Source organism: Enhydra lutris, unplaced genomic scaffold (assembly GCF_002288905.1).
Source record: "Enhydra lutris kenyoni isolate GAN:26980312 unplaced genomic scaffold, ASM228890v2 scaffoldscaffold9, whole genome shotgun sequence".
Lineage (NCBI taxonomy): Eukaryota > Metazoa > Chordata > Mammalia > Carnivora > Mustelidae > Enhydra > Enhydra lutris.
Genome location: NW_019154093.1, coordinates 4,695,787 through 4,718,133, shown reverse-complemented (window position 1 = coordinate 4,718,133; position 22,347 = coordinate 4,695,787). Strand labels below are relative to the sequence as shown.

General features: G+C 44.4%; 1 protein-coding gene across 2 annotated transcripts in view; it reads right to left on the bottom strand.

Annotated features, from left to right (window-relative positions):
* Positions 1-22,347, bottom strand: part of LOC111143030 (antizyme inhibitor 2) — a 37,920-nt gene that overhangs the window by 6,522 nt on the left and 9,051 nt on the right. For both annotated transcript variants that reach the window (XM_022496448.1, XM_022496447.1), the window contains exons 5-9: positions 21,575-21,747; positions 20,481-20,615; positions 19,566-19,731; positions 18,263-18,425; positions 16,955-17,067 (exon numbers count right to left, since the gene is read on the bottom strand). In XM_022496448.1, coding sequence (XP_022352156.1) covers positions 16,955-17,067; positions 18,263-18,425; positions 19,566-19,731; positions 20,481-20,615; positions 21,575-21,747 — 750 coding nt within the window. The remainder of the gene's footprint in view (positions 1-16,954; positions 17,068-18,262; positions 18,426-19,565; positions 19,732-20,480; positions 20,616-21,574; positions 21,748-22,347) is intronic.

Here is a 22,347-nt window from a genome sequence, read left to right as displayed (position 1 = left end):
ATTAAGCCAGTTACTCTGGGCTTCTAGGGAAACCTCGCTTCCCTTCCCCCAACCCCAGCCCTCCCCCTGCTCTTCCCTGAGGCCCCAACCCTGCCAGCTCCTAATTTTCCTTTAGATCTCAGCTACAACGGCTTCATGAAAGCCTTTCCTAAGGCTCCATACTCCCCCCAACAAGCTTAGCCTTCATAGCATTTGTCATAATTTATAATTAGGTATTTATGAAATGTATCTGTTCAGGCCTGTCTTCCCTGTCGGACTCTAAATTCCATGACCCCAAAGATCATGACCATCTTGTTCACCCCCATCTCCCCCGTTCCTAGCAGTCTGGCATAGAGTAGGTGCTTTTTTGAATACCTTTTAAATGAATGAATGAATGAATAGGAAATACATGAGTGATGAGAAAAAGAACCAGAAGAAAGAAGGAAAAAAAGGGAGGGAGGGAGGGAGGGAGGAAGAAAGGAATAAGAGATTAATAGAAGCCATCTGAAGAGTCTAGAAGGAGGTAGTGGAGAAGACCAACAGGGGAAAAAGAAAAAGTATTACAATACCATAGCCAGTCGCAGGAGTGAGTAAAATTGAGAAAAGCCACAGGTTGCATAAGCAGAAATAATATTCATGTATATGATAAAAAGCTAATAAACCATTAGTCTCATTAGTAAAGAAAAGCATGCACATATTAAAGTCAAAAATTCAAGCTATCCATATTCATTAATTGAGTCATTCAACAAATACTTTTTGAGCACCTACTATGTGCCAGGCTTCAATCTTGGAGCTGGGAAGTATATATTCTAGAAAAGGGAAACAAATATATCCTTGTTCATATAACTTAACATTCTTGTTTATGAGCTTTCTGTTACTAAGTAAAATTAATCTCAGTTGCTCTGAATTATTTCCCTTAGCTCCACTTCTTAAAAAGCATTAAGCTAACTTTTAAAGCTTTTGGGAGGAAATGCTATATAAATGAATCCATGAGGATCCTGAGAAAAGAGGTTCCAAAGTTTTTTCACAATAAAGTAAGAAGAAAAGACACCCTTGTGTTACAATAAGAGTTCTCTTCTTATTAGTGACATAAATAAAAAAATTTTAACTTCACAGGAAATAATGCAAAGCTACCCTTTGCTACTTCAAGCCCCGCCTTGGGATGCCTGGATGGCTCAGTCAGTTAAACTTCTGCCTTCAGTTCAGGTCTGGATCGCAGGGTCCTGGGATCAAGCCCCTATTGGGTTTCTTACTCTGGGGTGAAACTGCTTCTCCCTCTGCCTGTTGCTCCCCCTGCTTGTGCTCTCTCTAGCTCTCTCTCTCTGACAAATAAAATCTCTTTTAAAAAATAAAATGCTTGTGTTTTTAAATATGCCTGCTTGTGTGCACTCTGTCTCTGACATAAATAAATAAATACATCTTTAAAGTCTCCTCCCCCTCCCCTGTTTTAAGAATAAAGGAAACAAAAAAAAATCTGCAAAATAAATATTCTAAAGGCATGTGGCAACAGGCTTGTTAAGTCTTAGCTCTTTCTATGAGTCTGGAAACTGAGTGGAAACGGACAAACACCTGTAAAAATACAAGCTGCCCAATCTATCAGGCCCCTCCCAGAGAGAGGGCAGGGAGTTTACAGAGCACCCCCACCATTGCCTCAGACCCCATCTGGGTGCCAGCTGCAGTCCCCATTTTACAGATGAGAAAAGTCAGAGAACGGAAGTGACCTATTATAGGTTCTGGAGGGAGTTAGTAGCAGAACTCCGAGTGGTCCCAGGCAAGGGGCCGTCCAGCTGCACCCAACTGGGTGCCCTCCTCAAAGAGGCCCAATAAGTGAGTGGATCCACACAAGAAACAAGGTCAAACATTTAAAATATCTTCTGGCCCTGATGGAGTCCTTAAATAACTCCCCAACTTTTAAAGAATAAATCAATAATCTCTATTCTACATAAAGAGCACAAGAATATTTTAAAAACAAAAAAATGGAATGAACAAAGGCAACACACACAAAGGGGGAAAAAAGAACAAAAACATATGGTCAGAATTTAACTTGTGAACATACAGGAAAATCTAAAATGAAACCATAACTAACCCAATCTGCCCTCGTAGCCAAAGAATCACCTTCAGTGATTTTCCTCTATGTGGAACAATACAGACAATTTACCTCTCTCTGGAAGACAGGAACAATGTGAGCAAGGCGACCACTGGCTTCATCATAATATGGAAAAGAGGAATCTACAATTCAAATCTCATTTTCTCAGTACGTGTGAAGGTAATATTCTGTAGCCTATAGCATCTATTCTTGATTAAAACTATAGACAAAGTCAAACCCTGCAATGCAGAGAGACTAAGATAAAGAGCAAGTCCAACTTAATGGAAACGCATTAGAATGGCCTCATTTCAGAACCAGAACCAACCTTAGTAATTAAGTTCAACCTTTCATTTTCCCGATGAAGAAACGGGAGAAACAGACTCAGGGAGATTAAGTTAACTTGCCTAAAGTTACTCAGCTACTATATGGTAAAGCCAGGACTCGAACCCATGTCTTCTGACTTCCAAGTCTGATGCTTTCTGTCACCATTCCTACTTTATATATCATGTTTCTTTGAGCAATAGCTACTGGAGGGAAAAAAAGAAATGAAAAAGTATAATATATAGGAAGTGAAAAAAATATATAAAATGCAGATGACTTGTTTGCCTACCTGGAAAATCCAAAGGGAATGGGTAGTTTGGGGGGGAAATCAGTGTCTCAGCATGCAAGCCATTGTCTCAGCTCAGAAACACAGGGAAATGTTTCCACTCACAACAGTAATGAAAGCATTATGTTATTAAATTCTTGGATGTCCTTGAGCCATAATAACTTATTCAAACAGAATAATAAAACCTTAATGAGAGAAATAAAATACAAGAGCTCTACCTCTCCTAGCTGGAAAACATTAATAAAGCAAAAAAAAGAATGCTCCCCAATTTAATAAATAGATTAAGTAGGCTACTACTAATTAAAATCCCCAAGATATGTTTCTGAATGTTAGAAGTGGCATGATAAAAGAATAAATGTGAGCCTACCAAAGAATATAATAAGTAATAATGACAGACTCAATTTTTGTTAAATATTTAATTCCTACAAAAAATTTTGTACTGTAAGATATAAAGAATAACAATCAAATGAATATCTGTGTAGGGAACCTGGGTGGCTCAGTGGGTAAAGCCTCTACTTTCGGCTCAGGTCACGATCCCAGCGTCCTGGGATGAGTCCCGCATCGGGCTCTCTGCTCAGCAGGGAGCCTGCTTCCATCTCTCTCTCTGCCTGCCTCTCTGCCTACTTGTGATCTCTGTCTGTCAAATAAATAAATAAAATCTTAAAAAAAAAAAAAAGAATATCTGTGTACCCACCACCAGCTAAATAAATATAAAATTTCCAAGATCTTTGAAACCCCCATGTGGCCCCACCCCAGTGACATGCTACTTCCCTAACCCTTCCAGAGGTACCCGTTATCCTGGATTTTGTTTTCATTACTCTCCTATTCTATTTGGCACAGTATTTAGTACGCTTCTGAAATTTATGTAAAATGAAACCATAAAGTACGTAATCTCTGCAATTTGCTTTTTTTATTGCTGAAACGCACATTCCCAAGATTCATCCAAATGAAATATGTAGCCATAATTCACAATATGCTGCATCAAATTCATTATATGGAATACACCGTAATTTATTTATCTATTACCCTGCCAACAAACGTTAATGTTGATTCCAATGTTTTATACTAAAAAAATTTCTCCTGTGAACACTCTTATGTATTTCCTCAAATACACATCCCAAGAGTTTCTTTACAACACATATCTAAGAACTTGCTGGAAGGTAGGGTACACACATGTCTAACTTTATATGAATAATGCTAACTGGTTTCCCAAAATAGAAACACCAGCTCCTACCTGTCAGTGTCTAAGAGATCCATCTACTCTATACCCTCACCAGCTCTTGATATTGTCATGCCTTTAATTTTTTTCTAGTCTAGTCAGTAGAAAATGATGTCTCCTTTTCATTTGAATTTGTGTTTCCTTGATTACAAAAGAAGTTGAACACTTTTTCATTTTCTATTTGGATTTCCTCTTCTGTGAACTGCCTATTAAAGCCTTTTGTCTATGTTTCTATTGCTTTCTATTTTTTACTGCTTTTCTTCTTATTTTCTTAAGATTCTTGTGTAAGAATCCTTCATAGAGGGGCGCCTGGGTGGCTCAGTCAGTTGAGCATCTGAGCTTTCGGCTCAGGTCATGATCTCAGGGTTCTGGGATCGAGTCCCACATAGGGCTTTCTGCTCTTCTGGGAGTCTGCTCCTCCCTCGCACTCTCCTCCTGTGTGTGTGCTCTCTCTCTCTCTCAAATTAAAAAAAAAAAAAATTTTTTTTTTTTAAAGAATCCTTCATAAATTCTGTGTACTGATTCCTTATCCAGTTGTACATGTGTTTCCATATTTTCTCCCAGGGTGTGATTGCCTCTTTCCTTTCACTAACAGATGAACAGAAGTGCTTCGTTTTAATGTAGATAAACATCAGTCTTTTCCTTTTCTGGTTTGTGAGAGATTCTTTACTCTTCTTCCCTGTTTCAGGGTCAAACAGATATTCTCCTATATGGATTTCTGGGATTTATATTCACACTTGCATTAAGATGGGGATTCAATTTCATTTTTTGCATTTGGATAATCAGGTGCCCCAGCATTATATATTAAACAATCCTCAATGTTCTGTTTTGCAAGCCCTGTCGAAAATCAAGTTTCCAGATATGTATGGGGTTTTCCTGTGCTCTCAACTATATTTTTTGTCTATTTTTTAAATGCTGGTGTCTAAACTAAACCATTTTAATTACCTTCAATGTTGGCAATTATATCATCTACTTATATAGATATATATTTCTAATATATAAAATCTATTATCCATTATATTATCTATGTATTATTTATTTGAGAGACAGCATAAGCTGGGGGAGTGGCAGGCACAGGAAGAGGAAGAGGGAGAAGGAGTCTCCCCACTGAGCAAAGAGCCCAACGTGGGCCGGATCCCAGGATCCCAGGATCATGACCTGAGCCGAAGGCAGACACTTAATGACTGAGCCACCCAGGTGCCCCTGAATACTGTTTTTAACCCCACGAATTAAATGCTATTGGTGGTGGAAGTGGTGACAGTCAATGATCCTTTGGATACACCCACATATTTAGCTATCTTTGGTCACCATTCCTTCTTGCAACACAGACCATCCTTCTGGAGTCATTTTCCTTATGACCGAAATATATCCTTTAGAATTTCTGTTAGCGAAGCTCTGTCTCTCGCTATTTGCTTGTCTGAAAATGCCTACATTTCATACTCATTCTTGAAAAACAATTTTGCTGGATACAAAATTCTAGGTTGGTATATTAAAGCTGCTATTCCAGTATCTCCCACTTTCCATGGTTATAGAGAAAAGCTCTAAGTCTGTCTTTCTTCTATAGGTAGTCTTCTATCTGTCTCATTTCCCTCACTAGTTTTAAGATCTTCTTTTTGACTTCAGTATTCAGTTTTACTATTATTTGTCTAAGTGTAGGATTTGTTGGGTTTCCTAAATCTGAAGACATGTCTTCCTCTCTCCCATTCTATTGACTTTCTGCCAGTTATTAACTTTTGGCCTCTCAGTCCCCAATCCAGCCTTCTTTGTCTTGCTTTGTGGTACTAGAGCTGAACATTCTTTGCCAGGTAGCTCTGTGTTAGGTTGTCAACAGAGGTTGCTAGAAGGACACCATAAGGCATATCAGGAAGAAGAGACTTTCCCTCTTAAGCCTGCTGCTTTCTGTGTGGCCTCCACGGCTCAGCATAGGAGAGTCTGGTAGCCTTCACCTCAGTTCAGCCTTGAACTGAACCTTGAACCCTCCAGCAAGCTTCCCCTCCACTCAGAAGCAAACCACCCCTATGATCCAGTTGTGGTGGGCTCCCTTAGACAAGTTTCTTTGCCACTGATAGGTTGCGTGTCTCTGTGATGGTCACGGCCTTTCTTCAAAGGTTTCAACCTCAGCCTTGGAGGGAGGAGCCCTCCTCCAAGTTGCTTCCTTGTTCACTCTCTCTTACTAACAGCAGTAACTGCTTTTGCCCCTTTTAGTAATTAACCATTTTTAAAGTTGACAATTCTTTATACTGAAATTTTCCTGTTCAGATTACTGGTAGGGTTTCTGTATCCTCATGCAATCTCCCCTGAAACTATAATTAGACATTGTGTCTGATGTGTGCTTATTCTGTCTGCCACTTCCTGTGCCTTTCTTATTTTTTATCTCCCTGTCTTTGTGCTAAACTGACATCAGTTCTTCAGCTCTATCTTCCCATTCTCTAATTCTCTCTTTAACTGTCTCTAATAGCTTGCTTACTCTGTGCACTATTTCAATTTTCATATTTTTTCATTTTTAGTTCTATTTAATCCTTTGAAAAATTTGCTGGTGGGCACCTGGGTGCTCAGTCGTTAAGCATCTGCTTTGGCTCAGGTCATGATCCCAGGGTCCAGGATCGAGCCCTGCATTGGGGGTCCCTGCTCAGCGGGAAGCCTGCGTCTCCCTCTCCCACTCCTCCTGCTTGTGTTCCCTCTCTCGTTGTGTGTCTCTCTCTCTGTCAAATAAATAAATAAATAAAATCTTTAAAAAAAAAATCTGCTGGAGAGGTGCCCGGGTAGTTCAGCTATTTAAGCAGCCAACTCTTGATCTCAGCTCAGGTCTTGATCTTGGGGTTATGAGTTGAGGCCCCATGTTGGCATGGAGCCCACTTAAAAAAATCTGCTAGTTCATATTTTTCTATTTGCTTATTCTTTGTTCACATTTTCTTTTCTTTTAAGAGAGAGCACAGTGGGGGAGCAGGGGCAGAAGGAGAGGGAGAGAGAATTTTAAGCAGGCTCCACACTGGGTGTGGAGCCTAATGCAGAGCTCAATGAAGAGCTGATCCCATGACCCTGAAATCATGACCTAAACTGAAATCAAGAGTTGGAGGCCCAACCAACTAAGCCACACAAGTATCCCTTTATCACAATTTCTTATTTCTTTAAACATTGTAAACATTCTGTTTTATCTTTAACATCTGAGAATTCTAATACATGAAATAATTTCAGGTCTGGTTCTGCTGTTTACTACTTCTGCTGACTTTCCCTCAATGGTGACCTGTTTGTGTTTTGTGATTTTTGACAGCTAATTCATGTACTTTGGCATTTAACTTGTGAGAATTCTTAAAAGTCTAGGCTAAAGATTTCCACTCCAGAGAGACGTGTTTGCTTCTGCAAGATATAATAAATTCTAGCCTTGAGGTTTTTCAGACAACACAATTAATAGAAATTTGGGCAACAAACCCAAGAAAAGGCTAGCTTAGGGCTGTAAAGTCTGTTTTGTGCCCTCTTCCAACCACTACCAAGATCCCAAAGACGTGTGTTTTTTTGCTGTCCTCTTCTGTGGGAGGGTGTTTTTCTGGTTTACCCTTACACGGACGATGGACCTTTGGGGGTGGTTCCCAGCTTACTGCAAGGGGTCCTATCAGAGTCTCCATCCTGACTGAGCCCCTAGGAATCCATGCAGCTATCAAAACTAAAGATCAGGGGTGCCTGGGTGGCTCAGTGGGTTAAAGCCTCTGCCTTCGGCTCAGGTCATGATCCCAGGTCCTGGGATCGAGCCCCACATCGGGCTCTCTGCTCAGCAGAGAGTCTGCTTCCTCCTATCTCTCTCTGCCTACTTGTGATCTCTGTCTGTCAAATAAATAAATAAAATCTTTAAGAAAAAAAAAAAAAAAGAACTAAAGATCAATGCCACAAGGGTTCAACATACACTCCCAGAGAGAAAGCCAGTTCCAGAGTTAGGTTTTCTCTCTGAGTTAATGAGTTCATTTACCACATATTTGAATAGTCATAATTTTACATGTGTGGGATACACTAATGAACAAAGTAGACAAAGTCCTTGTCCTCATCGTATTTACAGCCCATCAGGAGGGAGGCAAATAAAATAAAGAAGTAAGTCATATAGTAAATTAGGAGATAATAAATGGTATTGAATAAAAGAAAGAAAAGAGCAGGGGGAGGGGCAGGTGGCAGGATTAAATAAAGCATAAAGCCTCACTGAGAAGTTGACCTTCAGGCAAAGATGCAAAGGAGGTCAAGGAGTGAGCCTGTGTGGTACCTGGAAGAAATGTGATCCAGGCAGAAGGAAAAGCTGGTGCAAAGGTGCTAAAGCAGGAACGTGCCTGGGGGAGCTCAAGGAATTGCAGGGAGGCTGCCAAGACTCTGATGGGATGAGCAGGAGGGAGTGTGGTGAGGGAGAGAATCTGATGAGACAGGGGCTGATCACAAAGGGCCTTAGAAGCCCTTAGAGGACTTTGGCTTTAATTTGGAGTGAGACGGGAGCCAGCACAGGGTTTTAGGCAGTTTCAATAAAACCTGATATGATTTGACTTACATTTTAAAAGAATCCCTCTGGCTAGTGGGTGGAGAATAGGCTGGCTTTTACTCTAAGTGGAGATGCCTGCTTTCACTTAATTTTGACCTCTGAAGGATCCCCCGCTTTCTTGTAAGTCAGGATGCAGTTTTCTTTGTTGTCAGTGGGGAGGCTGTTCAGAGTATCTGGACCACCACATTGCTGGAAATAGAAGGCACCCCACCAGTTTTCTAAACACAGCACAAAGCTATTGCCAAAACGTTATGGAATAGGCTGAACAAAGAAAAAAAATATCAAAAGGACAGGATAAAGACAAGAGATGAAAAAAATAAAACTAGTGTACAGTACGACAAAGCAGTAATAAAACAAAAAGCATTAGAGATCATTTCTTAAGAATTCTTAAGAACTAACCAGATCCATGCTTGACAAATGCTATTAGAATACACAAGACAGAGTCACACTTTGTAACCACAAATCACTAGAATAAAATACAATAGCAAGTAAGAAAGCCCAGTCCTGTCAACAGAGAGAGGGGATCCGGACAGAGTGGAGTGATGGAAGCTTGTATCTGGAATTTTGGTTCCCAAGATTCTTATAAAATTCCCAGGGTACTTGCCCCATCTGGGTCCCTCCCCACTCCCCACATTACCTTGCATTTAAGAGGTGCCAATACACAGTTACTAAACTGTATCTTTAACCCTAAGTATATGACATTTTAGACCACTCAATGAACATTTAAAGTGTTTATACATTAAAAAGTCCACCTAACATATCAGTATTTAAAGAAAAACACATCTCCCAATATACATCTTTTTAATTAAAAACAGTGTGTACTATGACACTTTAAAAAAAAAGGAATCAAAGTAAATTTTAACAATAATCATCTCTGAATGGTGGGATTAAGGGATCACATTATATGGCTGCCTGTACTAGATTTTCATCAATAAACATTCTCTCTCTCTCTCTTTTTTAATTTATGGGACAATTGACAAATCTGCACATCCTCCTTGCACAGGGCCATGCTAATCTTCTCTGTATCGTTCCAATTTTAGTATATGTGCTGCCAAAGCGAGCACAACACATTTTATTTCTACAATGGAAAACATATGTATAACATAAAGGCGGTCTATAACCCACAGAGCACAAAAGGTACAGAGGAACAAATACCCTCACTAACAATTGCAGAGCCCTTAGTTAAGACACATGAGAGTATGTTGAAACTTCTATGAAGGAAAAACAAAGAATCACAAAACTCGAATAAAACCAACAGACTGATGAAAAAGCTACTTGTAGCAAATACTATATGAAAAACCCACACATATGCATATGCAAGCTCATCTTCACTTGTTAAGAAAAAACTCCAAATTAGGTAAGTGGAGAATATAAAAAGATATTGACATCAAAGGAAATAAAACAATAAAATGCTTTATCCTTGTCAAGAAGACAGAAATGAAAGAAATACTGAGATATATACCATTTCAGATAAATTAGCCAACCAGAAAAAGTCACAGCATGCACGGATAGTGAGCTTATTATGAAATGAGCGCAGCTGCTAACGGTATAGACTGGGCCAAGCTTTGAGGAAAACAATCTGGTGATACGTATCAAAAGACCTAAAAAGGTTCCTATCTTTTTACCTGGTAATTTTATTCTAGGGGCTCATCATAAAACAGTTTTTTAAAGGGAACCCACTTTCAGTGTGTAACTTGAGTCAGCCACACAGAGACTCACAAAGTGCATCCTAGGCAGAGGTATGACTCATGGACACATGAATGAACATAACCAAAAATTAGCAATGGCCGGAGCGCCTGAATGGCTCAGTCAGCTGAGCAACTAACTCTGGGTTTCAGCTCAGGTCATGATCTCAGCGTTGTGGGATCGAGCCCCACATCAGGCTCTGCACCCAGCAGGGAGTCTGCTTCCCTTCCCTTTTTCCTCTGCCCTTCCCCATCTCTCCCTCCAATAAATAAATAAATTTTCAAAAAAAATCAGCAATGTCCAAATGCCCGGTGGTGAGAAGATTTTATCTGGAGGCAACAATTTCATAGGAAAGTAGCGAAGAGCTTGTTCTCTGGTGACACCCAGCTAATCAAAAACAAAGAGGCTATGCACCCTACCCCCAGGCACCTCACAGTCTGCAGTATAAAAATTCTACCCTTTATTAGCTGTGATTAATACCCTTTATAAAGCTGGGACTTTGAGCAAGTTGCTTCACCCCCCCCCCATGCTTCAGTTTTCTCATCTGTAAAATGGGTCTGATAACAGTATCCACCATGTAGAAGTGTTATAAAGATTACGTGAGTAACACCACATAAAGTGCTTTGTACAGCATGTGCTACAGTAAGTACACAGTGGCTTCAGCCGCCACCACTAAGCGTGAGGCTCACAGCCACATGCCACTTGGTGTGTCTCATGAAAGAGGGGTGACATTATGAATAAATTAGGGTAGAGGACCGCAGAGCTTCTCCCTCCTTTGTTCCTTTAAATTTAAGTTGCTCCCATAAATTTTTTTTAAAGATTTTATTTATTTGAGAGAGAGACAGACAGAGAGAGCATGAATGGGGAGGAGAAGGAGAAAGAGAAGCAGACTCCCACCAAGCAGGGACCCCAATGCGGGGCTCGATCCCAGGACCCTGAGACCATGACCTGAGCTGAAGGCAGATGCCCAACCAACTGAGCCACCCAGGCGCCCCACTCCCATAATTTTTAAAGACTGATTCCATTCCTACATAGAGCACCTACTATGTGCCAGGTCCTGTACTGGGGAAACAATTTCTGCCCTCAAGGGGCTCCCAGTATAGTGGGTGATGCATTCATTCATCCTTCATTCAACAAGTAGTTATCGAGCACCTACTATGTGCAAGGCACTGCGCCAGGTGCTAGGAATTCAAAGGTAACGAGTAGACAATGTGGCCACACCCACAAGAGCCTGTGCATTAGTGGGGAAGGCAGATGATAAGCAAGGAAACAAAACCCAATAGGAATAATTACAGATTCTGACGCATTATGAAGATAATCAACAAGGTGACAATATTATCTGATAGTGAGGAGCAAACGCCCTTGAGAATGAGCCATCAGGAAAGGTTTCCCCAAAGAGGTGACATTCAACCTGAGACATACCAGAGGAGAGTAAGGAAGTCATCTCAGGAGCAAGGGGAAGAGTGTTCGGGAAGGTGAATATACAATGGTTCCTAAGTCTGAAGGAGCTTAGTTGTTCCAGGAGCAGAAAGGAGGTCACTGGGACTGGAGCAGGTGAGTGAGGGGCTCAGTGGGAACTGATGCAGCTAAAGACATGGGCAGGAGCCCTGCCAGCCAGGGTGAGGAGCCTGGATTCTATTCTGAGAGTAATAGGGAGCCACCAAAAGTTTTAAGAAGAAGAGAGAGATGATCTTTGGGTATTTAAAAAAATCACATTGGGGGCACCTAGGGGGCTCAGTTGGTTAAGTGCCTGCCTTCAGCTCAGGTCATGATCCCAGGGTCCTGGAATCAAGTCCCACATCGGGCTCTTTGCTCAGCGGGGAGCCTGCTTCTCCCTCTCCCTTTGCCTGCCGCTCTGCCTACTTGTGCATGTTCTCTCACTCTCTCTTGCTCGCTCTCTGTGTCAAATAAATAAAATCTCTTTAAAAAAATCACTTTGTCTACAGTGTGGAAATTATATAGTAGGAAGCAGGAGTCAGGATGAGAAGACCAGTGAGTGATTGCTACACTAGCCTAGGAAGGGGGGTAATGGCAGCTTGCACTCTGCCCTGGTGGCGGGGAAGAAATTAGATGGATTCCAAGTGTATTTTGGAATTGGACTGAAAAATTGCAGGTGAACTGCCTGTGGGAAGAGAAGAAAGCAAGAATCAAGAATAATACCAAAGTGTTACCACTTGAACAGTTGGCTGGCTGGTGGTGGTTTCCTAGGAGAAAACTTTGGGAAGGAAGAAGTTTGGGTTGGAAATCAAGAGTTCATTTCCAAACAAGTTAAATTTGAGTGCCTGTGAAATATCCGGCAGAAATGGCAAGTGGGTAGAGGGATACACAAGTCTGGAGCTCAGAGGAACCGTCCAGACTAGAGATATAAATTTGAAAATGATGAGACCATTGAAGATATTGAAAGCCTCAGTCGGAAAGAACTCACCTAGGAAATGTATGTAGGCAGAGAAGAAGATTGAGAATGGAGGCCTGAGAGTCAACATTCAGGGCAGTGTGGGAAAGTGCTGGAGAGAGAAGGTGGGAATGACTGAGGAGGAGGCAAAGCCAAGAACAAGAAGGTAGAGAAAGATCAGCTGCTGAAGACAGAAGGGCCACCCCTGGGCTGGCCACGTGCAAGGAACTTTCAAGAGCATCTTCTGTACAGCTACGTGATTGATATTCCACTTGGAAGGTTTGAAGAGGGAGTGAGAGCCAAGGGAGCAAGGGTAGCGAGTGCAGGCCGCTGGCTGGAGAGGTTCAGACGCAAAGAGCAGTCACTGAAGGGAAGGTCACAAAGTCTCTGACAGAAGAGAAAATATATGTGTCCAATAAATACACAAAGGGATATCCAACTTCATTAGTAACCAGGGACATACACATCAAGACAGGAGAAACCATTTCACATCCATTCCACCGGGAGAATGTTGAAAGTCTGACGATGCCAAGCACTGGGGAAAACGCAGATCTACCCAGCCTCTACCAGGGGTGGGGGGATCACTAAGCAGTACCACCACTTTGGAAAACCATCCGGCATGATCTCATGAGGCAGAACAATCAGGTGCCCTATCTATGCCCAGCAACTCCACAGAGTCACAAACAAGAGTATTTAGAGCAGCAGATCTCACAGTAACAAAGACCTAGAAACAGCCTAGCACCTAGAGAGGAGAGCAAACGGACTGGCCGCAGCATGCTCACCCACGGTGTGGGCTTTAGGGACACATAGCAGCAATGACGCAGCTTAGACTGCGACAGTACACTTTTCAAGAAGTCCAAAAATGTTGCAAACATCATAACATCCTTTTTGTAAAGTAAAATAAAATAAAATAAAATAAATTATAATATGTTGAGGAATAAGCTTTGATGTGACAAAACGTGAAAGAAGCCAGATGAATGGCAAACCGGCTCATGGACAAGAGGCTCGATATCATTAGTCATAAAAGAAACACAAATCGAAACCACAATGAAATGTCACCTCACACCTGCTAGGAAGGCTGTTATCAAAAAACAAAAGACGACTGGTGTTGACAAGGTCGTGGAGACACTGGAACGCTGTTATGCCGCTGGAGGGAATGCCTCATGATGCGGACACTTCCGGGAAAACAGGATGGTGCTTCTCAAAAAATTCAGTGTGATCCAGCCATCCTACTTCTGGGTATTTATCCAAAACAACTGAAATCAGGATCTCTAGGAGGGATTAGCAGTCCCATATTCATCACTGCACTGTCAACCGCTCCCAAGACCTGAATGTTCAAGGATGGATGAATGGATTTTAGAAATGCAGTCTATCCTTACAATGCAATATTATCGGCCTTATCAAAGAAGGAAATACTGCAGCATGCACAGCGTGAATGAACATGGAGGACGCAATGCTAACTGAAATGAGCTAGTCACAGAAGGACACACACTGCACACTTGCGTTTATTCGAGGTATTGAACAGTCAAACTTGTGGAACAAAGACTAGAAGTGTGGGTGCCAGGGGCTAAAGGAAGGGGGAACTGGGAAGTCGATAATCAATGGACATAAAATCTCAGCTCTACAAGATGAACAAGTTCTAGAGATCTGCTATACCACGTGTGCCTACAGATAATAGTAACGCATCATACACTTAACCATCTGTTACAAGAGGAGATTTTATGTTAAATGTTCTTACCACAATAGGAAAAAAAACTATATTAAAAAAAAGCCATATGGAAAAAAATGGTAGCAGTTGAGTCAAAACAGTGGGTACTTTCCATGGGAAGAGACAAAAGGAATGTGGCAGAAAAAGAATAAATAATTTAAGAATGCTTATTTCACTAAAAAGAAAGACAAGTCCTCCCAGGAAACGTTTTTACCCTAAAACTGATTAGGAATCCACCCAAAACCATGAAATTGAACTACCTAGTTTCAAAGAAATAAATACAGGGCACAGAACAACATAGTCGATAAGACCAGAGGGAAATCCAGGGAATCCACCAATCAGGAAAATCCAGAATGCAGGAAACTTTAGGACCAACAAACAACTCAGTTTCATCAACAAATAATTAAAGCAAACAAACAAACAAACAAACCAGGAGTGAGTTTGGGGAAACCAATAGGTTAAGGAGAGACATTGGACCAAATGCAGTATATGGACTTTTTTTGGCTGCTGCTTTAGGCAAGTCAACTAGAAAAACCATTTATGAGGCAGGATGATGGGGGATATTGTTTATTTTTAATTTGATAATGGTATCGTGACTTTCCTAAAGTCCTTTCCTTTTAAAGATATACACTAAAATAATTTTTTAAGATCTTTTATTTATTTATTTAACAGAGAGAAAGAGAAATAACAAGTAGGCAGAGAGGCAGGCGGGGGGGTGGGGAGCAGGCTCCCTGCTGAGCAGAGAGCCCAATGCGGGGCTCGAACACAGGACCCTGAGTTCATGACCTGAGTCGAAGGCAGAGGCTTAACCCACTGAGCCACCCAGGCACCCCAATATACTAAAATCTTTTTGAAAAAATTCCAATAACACTTGTTCTGTAGTTTTCTGTGCTTTTCTCACAATACTGCTGAAGCCTGTATACTGCTCACCACTTGCATGCACACGCACACATGCACACACGCATACAGACACACACAGGCACACACTCCCGTACCCAGCAGGACAGCATTTCCAAAGTTCAGACAATTCTGTCTCACCTACTGTCCTGTGCAGGCCTCAGGAAGGGGCTTTGCATAGAGAGAATATTCAAATGTTTCTTGAGTTTTTAAAAAGAAAGAAAGAAAGAAAGAAAAAACCTATAATTAAAAAAAAAAAAAGAAAAGAAAGAAAACAAACAAAAAAGAGCCAGGCAGGCTCCAGTAATAAGAAGTATACTTTGAACCAAGGACTGATTATGTTTAATAGGACTTTCTGTGCCTGGCGTCCAAACACAAAGTCCTGGGGAACGAAGAGCAGGGATGCAGACCTGCCACCGAGACTCATAAAGGGGACCTTCCTTGGGGAAGGAGGTGCAGATGCCACCACAGGCAGGCCGGGTCCCTCTGACACACGCCCAACACAACAGTAGCTCACTAACTGTGTGTGTGGTCATCTGTCTCCACCACCAGACAGGGGCCCCACCCTGGATCTGGTCACAGGGCTGGACCTGGTAAGTGGTTGACAGCCCCAAGGAAGAAACTTCAGTAGTATCCAGAGGAAAACAGGACTGATCACAGAGCAGGTCAGTAACATCCTAGGGCTCAAGGCAGGAATACCAACCAGAGATTCATCAAAATAGAGACCCTGGATGGGGGGTGTGATAATGAGCTGGGCCCACAGTCCTGCTCATCTGAGTTACTGATGAAGGGAATGGGGTGTGGGTCAGGGACGGCTTGCGACAGGAAGAGGGGTACTGGAAGGCAGATGGGGTCTGGAGGGGGCCAGGACCTGGGAAGCAGCTGCTGCCTGCTGTGTGACCTGGGGTGTGGCTGGCCTAGGCCAGCCTTGTCCTTTCTCAGTGCAGTAGGATGTGGGAAACCACAAGAATGCAGGCAGGGCTAGCATATCACGGCGGAAAACTGAATTCCTGAGCACATCAGGGAGGCTTACTCAGACTAGCTGGAGGAAATCACGTTGAACAACCCAACTCTGGAATGAGGATATACTCAAGTCGTGGCATGGGCACGTGGACGTGGGCGATGGGGTGGGAGGACTTCTTCTGCCTGTGACAGATAAGGGGCAGGAAAGGCTACACAGAGGAGCTGACATTTGAGTGGGTCTTGAAAAACGAGACAGGATGGAAAAAGAGAGAAAAACAAAAACACACCAAGCACTCACGATGGTCTAGGTCCCTCTAGACACTGAAGTTCCCTTCCAGAAAAAGGGCCACACAAAGGCCTGGAGATGTGAAAATACAACAGTGTGTCTGATAGTCTTTCCCCTCTTTGTCCATGCCTATTCCCTGGTCACCCTGGAAAAACCCATCAAAGATGAACTGTTTCTTTTTGCTTCTAGAAATTCACTCTAGGGCTTGACCAGATATGGATGTCAAGATATACTCAACAACACTCAAAACAGCAAACCCACCATAGGTTAGATGGGTTAAAATACTACGTAGTCTTCAAAACGCAAGTTGTCAAAGGTGAACTAATGGCATGGAAAGAGCTATACCCCATAACGAGTGGAAAAACAGCAGTTACAAAAGAACACAATCCAACTTTATTTCTGAAAACAGAGTACATTTTTTTAAAGACTAAGAAGAAATCTAATGTTCAAAGAGTCTATCTCTACATGGTGGGACTGGGTGATCTTCGTCATCCTGCCACTTTCTACAATGAATATGTATTACTTTTAAAAAATTAGATAAAAACACCCCCCAGAATGTTATTTAAACACACACATACACACACAATTGAAAACAGGCCCACGTGGGGGTAGGCTCACCTTCTGCAGGATGGGGGTAGGGCAGGTGTTGTCAAACAGGACTGAGTTGAAGATCCCATACACGCCCTCACTGAGGTGGTACACGATGGTCTTGGGGATGGAACCACTTTCCTCTGTGGGGAGGGCAGGGGTCAGGGGCAGCACAGGCAGCAGTGTGAGGAGGCAGGAGTGGGGCGCTGGCACAGTGGGCGGCTCAGCAAGGATGATGGGTAACTGAAGCCCAAAGGCTGCCCCTTCCTCAGCTCTGGGGTGGGTCCTGCTGCCTCCTATGACACAAGGTTCATGTGATGCACCCTCACCCCTGCAGCTGGGCACCCCTGTGCAGGACACACTTCCGGCCTGCAGCTGAGCCCCTGGACGCCCCAGCAAAGGCCAAAGAGCAGCCCACCCAAGCTCGAGACCCCAAGAGGTTAAACTGCTCACTCAGAGGAACATGATGGGGCAGAAATGAAAAAGCAGGTCTCCTGGCTGGACAGATAGGGTAATGAGCCAGATTTATAAAGGAAGCCAGAAGAATGTCATCTCTGCACACACACACACACACACACACACACACACACACACAAGACATTCTACCTGGGCCCCACCACCCCTCCCAATGGATTCTCAGGGGAAGACACACAGACCTCAGCTCTCCTGCCTGGGACCCTGGAGCAGAAGACGAAGCCCCAAGATCAGAACCTCTGACCCCACTCACTCAAGGGGCTGCTGGAGGGACTGATCTCTCTGGAAGGGCAGGAAAGAGTGCTGACGTTGCAGTGTGGGTAGAGAACCCTGAGTCAGCCCGGCCTGAACTTGGATCCAGGCATTGACTCTACCAGCTCTGTGACTTTGGGCGAGTGACTCAACCTCTCCAGGCCTATGTTCTGTCATCTATAAAGTAGGCTTAGACAATTATTATAAGTTGTCATTAATTATTTTCCTTATGTTATGAACAGCAGTAGGATGAGTAAGAACCTGTCCTTTAGAGAGCAGACAGACATGGGGTCGAATGCAGGCTTTGCTTTTTACTGTTAAGCAATCCACTTATATTCTCTTTGGCTCTCAGTTTTCTCATCTGTACAATGGGTTAATAAACTATCTGTTCTCCCTAATGTTGTTTTGACCTCAATCTTCATAAAGTATAAACATACATTGGAAAAACTGACACCAAGTGTCTTGTGGGGGTAAGAGGACTTGGATATAAGTTTCCCTAAGGCAAGGATCCATCCTCCAGATTCTCCAAGCCCTAAAACTAGACCTTGCTCAGCCAGCCACTGTCCCTAGCTTCGGGAAAAAATGGGGCTCTGCTGCCCACCTGGAACCTACCCTCCCTTCCAGGCTGGTCCAGAAGAACCTCCTTCTTGGCGATGATGCTGACAGCCAAGGTGAAAGCCGAAGTCACGTAGTAGCGCCCCAGCCTGGCAAGGATGTCCACGCCACAGCCCTCTGGGAAGTACAGGTCCAAGGCTGAGTTGATCACAGAAGCAATCTGGTGGACAGGGATGGGGGACAATGACATGTGTGAAATGTGGGATTTACATACTGAGGACTTGCTATAGCTTCAAGTCTATTTCTTGAAAGCTTCTTTGATTTCAGAAAGAAGCATTTGACAGCTGCTAAGGCCCCAACTGGTGACTGCAGACAGGTGGGCGGGAAGGCAGGATGCAGACGGAGCAGGGTCAAGACCCTTACGCTTGTGTCAACCAACTTCCTTAACACTCCCAAATTGGGAAGAGGTGTTCTTAACGTAATAATTGGTACTCAGGTTCTAGAAGCCCTGATGTATATCTTTCTTTCATAAGTGACCAATCTGTTAAAGGACACGTTTTTCACAGAAAATACAAGAACAAAGATCAAAATCACCCTTAATTCTATCATCCAGATTGTTAATCACTGTTAATTTTTTGGAGTAGCTCCTTTAATTCTTTTTCTATACAAACACAGTTTTTTATTATAAATATGATAAGGCTATACATGTTTTATAACCTGTTTTACGCAACAGACTCTGGGAATGGCCTCACAAGGAGGTCATATGAATGTACCACCATTTAACCAATTCCCGAGTGTTAGATGGACCACAAAAGTCCTCTGGGTTTTTGTTATGAACAATGCTACAATACTCCTCTTTGAGGCTAACTCTTTGTGCCGGTGGGGGATTATTTTCTTAGGGTCAGTGCAGATGGAGCGCCCAAGACTTGGCTCTTACTAGGGAGAGGCGACCCCTAGTGGTTGCAGTGGGGATTGCTGGGGGACATTTTTCTTGATTTCATCTCACATGGAAAGGAGCAGACAGGTGGGCCTTTCTTTTCCCTGCCCTCCCGTTTGATTTCTCATCAGCTCACCTAAGGGAGAATAGGGCAGTCCAGGCCCTCAGAGAGTTTCAGGACTTATGCAAATAGGCCTGGTTAAGCTTCAAATATGCGCATGGACTAGTGTCACAGAGAGCAGGGTGTGTTGCCAGCTCTGCCAGAAAGTGACGTAACCTTGAAGAGCCTCAGTTTGCTCGGCTGTAACATGGGGCTGATAATAAGATGATCCAGGAAAAGCACCTAGCACAGCATGCAGCACCTAGGACCCACTCAACAGCACCGGGCACACTAACCCCACCTCCCACACAGCCTAGGGTTACCTCTTCGAATCTCACTTTGGCCCCCTCCAATCCAGGAAAGCCACCACCAAGGTCCAGGAGATGCATCCTGTGGCCCAGCTCAGCGCCCATCTCAAACACAAGCCGGGCGTCTGCGATGGACTGAGCGTAGGCGTGAAGGTCAGGACAGCCGCTACCAACGTGAAAACTGGGAAGGGAGGAAGACCCTAGGCTTACATGCAGGACCCCAGGTGCCATGGCCACAGCCCAAGCCAGGAGCAGCCTTGGGCAAGCACAATGGGCATCGTGCCCATTCTGCAGATACAGTGACTGAGGGCCCCGGAGGTTAAATGCATTGCCAAAGGTCATGGGGCAAGTGAGGTGTGGACAGGAGACTAGATCCAAAGTCCTTTGGCACTTGGTGTCCCTCCCATCCCTTCATGCTGCCACTGGGGCTGAGCCCCCTGGGATGAGGAGCAGGGCCTCAGAGTCAGCCGGGTCTGTAGGTCCCTCCCAGCCAGCACTGTGCTTTAGTTTCCCCAGCTATAAACTGGAGCTAAGATCCCAAAGGCTGTGCAATAATGTACCTGAAGCATTTAGCACAGTGCCTGGCATATCTTAAGCACAGAATAAATGAAAACTATATTATATTATCTATATTATCATGACTTCTTCCATATCCCTGCATGCAAAGAGACAGAGCAAAGGTGTTTATGGCTCCTGCCAGGCCAGGTCCCTCCTGGGGCCTCTGGGGACAAGATCTGGGGACCATGGGGTTGAGTGAGTGGGACACTCTGAACTTTCTTTCCAAAGAGAGGAAACTGTCCAATGGCAGGATTCTATGCCTGGGGACAGGCCCTTCTTGCAGACCCTGAAGGAGGATCTCATAGGGAACTGATTAATTTCTGGGAAAGAGGCAGGGGGCTGGCAGGGAGGGTGGGGTTTCCGGGCACTCACCTCACCCCCACTACCTCCACGTGGCTCCTCTTGGCATTTTCAAGCAGGTGTCTGCAGGATTTCAGCGACGCTCCAAACTTGAAGCTCAGGGGGCTCAGGGAGTGACAGTCATCAGTAGCAATGCCCAGAACCATCCTGAGGAGACACGCAGCGCACCTCTGCGGGGGGACCCCACCCCCCACCCCAATTATATCCTCTCGGAGAACAGAGGCATAAGCTCAGAGCCACCCACCCCACAGGGCCCTGACCCCTTCCTATACCTGCACTGCCAGTCAGCCTCTGGAGCCTGTCCAGTCCATTCCCTAAACATCCCTGGGCCCAGCCCCGTGGCCGCTGCCCTGGCCCTGACCTCTCCAGCTCTCCCAGGCAGCTCCACTTCCTCCAAATCAGCCTCTACACAAGCCAGGCTTTTCCAACTTTTCTTGTATGAGGGGAACCATTTTTTAAACACAGTCTTATTGAGAACCCCAACAAAATGGAAGATGCTTTGGGTGAACCAGAGTGGTCCTCCATTACCCCAAGGTGGCCCTCCCTGGAGCCCCTACGGCATCAGGCGACCGTGTGAAAGCCAAAGCTGGAGCAAAACATCCAGCCCTGACCCCCACCAAAGCCCACGTGCATCAGGTCTCTGCCCTGGGACTGTGACCGGCCAGCCTTCACGGCTGCCCTCTGCCCTCACACAGGGTCTGTTCTGGCCACCCCAAATTTCTGCTCATTCCTCAAACACCCCAGGGCTGCTTCTGACTTCCTCGCATTCTTTGCTGAAGCGGTTCACCCAGATACACTGTTGATCGGGCCCACCTTGAAGGCCGCCTCCCTTGTGCCGCCTTCCTAACCAACCCCCTCTTGCTCCCTCGGCCTGTGACTTTGACCTCCAGAATACCGCAGCTTTGCTGTGCCCAGGCTGTCACAGGTATTTCTGTCCCGGTCCTCATCAGGCCCCAGCTCGCTGGGTCTGACCCAGGAGCGCCCACCCCAGACTTCTGGAACTATGGCCTGGGCCTGCTCAGGGTCCTCGGCTCCAGTGCTCCCCCTCCCTCCCCCTCTGCCCTCACACTCAGCCCAGGCCTCCCCATGAGCAGTCCTCAGCTTACCTGGCACTGGGGTGGCCCTTTACCACCTTTGCCAGCTCCATCTCGTTGTCAAAGCTCAGCAGCCGGACCCCGTGCTTGGCGGCGTACTTGATCTGTGCAATTTGCTTACAGGGGTTGGCGTAGATGATCTTACTGGCAGGGACGCCAATACGCTGAACCAACTCCATCTCTGCCTGTGGGATCCCAAAGGTGATGGTGAGGAGGCTCAGGGCCTACCGGGCCCACAGAAGTTGAGGATGCACAAATGAGGGGCAGAGTCATAGTATGCCTGGGAAGGTCCCTAAGAAGTGGGCTGTGTTTTTACACAACAGATATGAGAAAATCAGGACTCATGCCAGTTTGCCATTCTTTGCCAGACAAGGCTGCCACAGACAGCTGGGCAGGTGGTGCACTATACAACCGAGGTGAGGGAGGTCCCAGTCACAGAGAATCCATGGTAGATTTATATAGTTATTATAACTTCCTTGCAGTAGAGCATCTTAGCCTCACAAAGACATATATATATATGATATCATATATCATATATATATTCTAATTCACTGAAAGACATTACACAGAGTCATGATAGGCCTAACTATAGGCATGATACATTTTCCTGACAGACTTAATGTTTAAAGAGTATTCCTTGGTGGGGATACCTGGGTGGCTCAGTTGGTTAAGCATCTGCCTTCAGCTCAAATCATGATCCCAGGGTCCCTGCTCAGAGGGGAATCGGCTTCTCCCTCTCTGTCTGCCCCTCCCCCAACCTGTGCAAGCTCACGTGCTCATGCTCT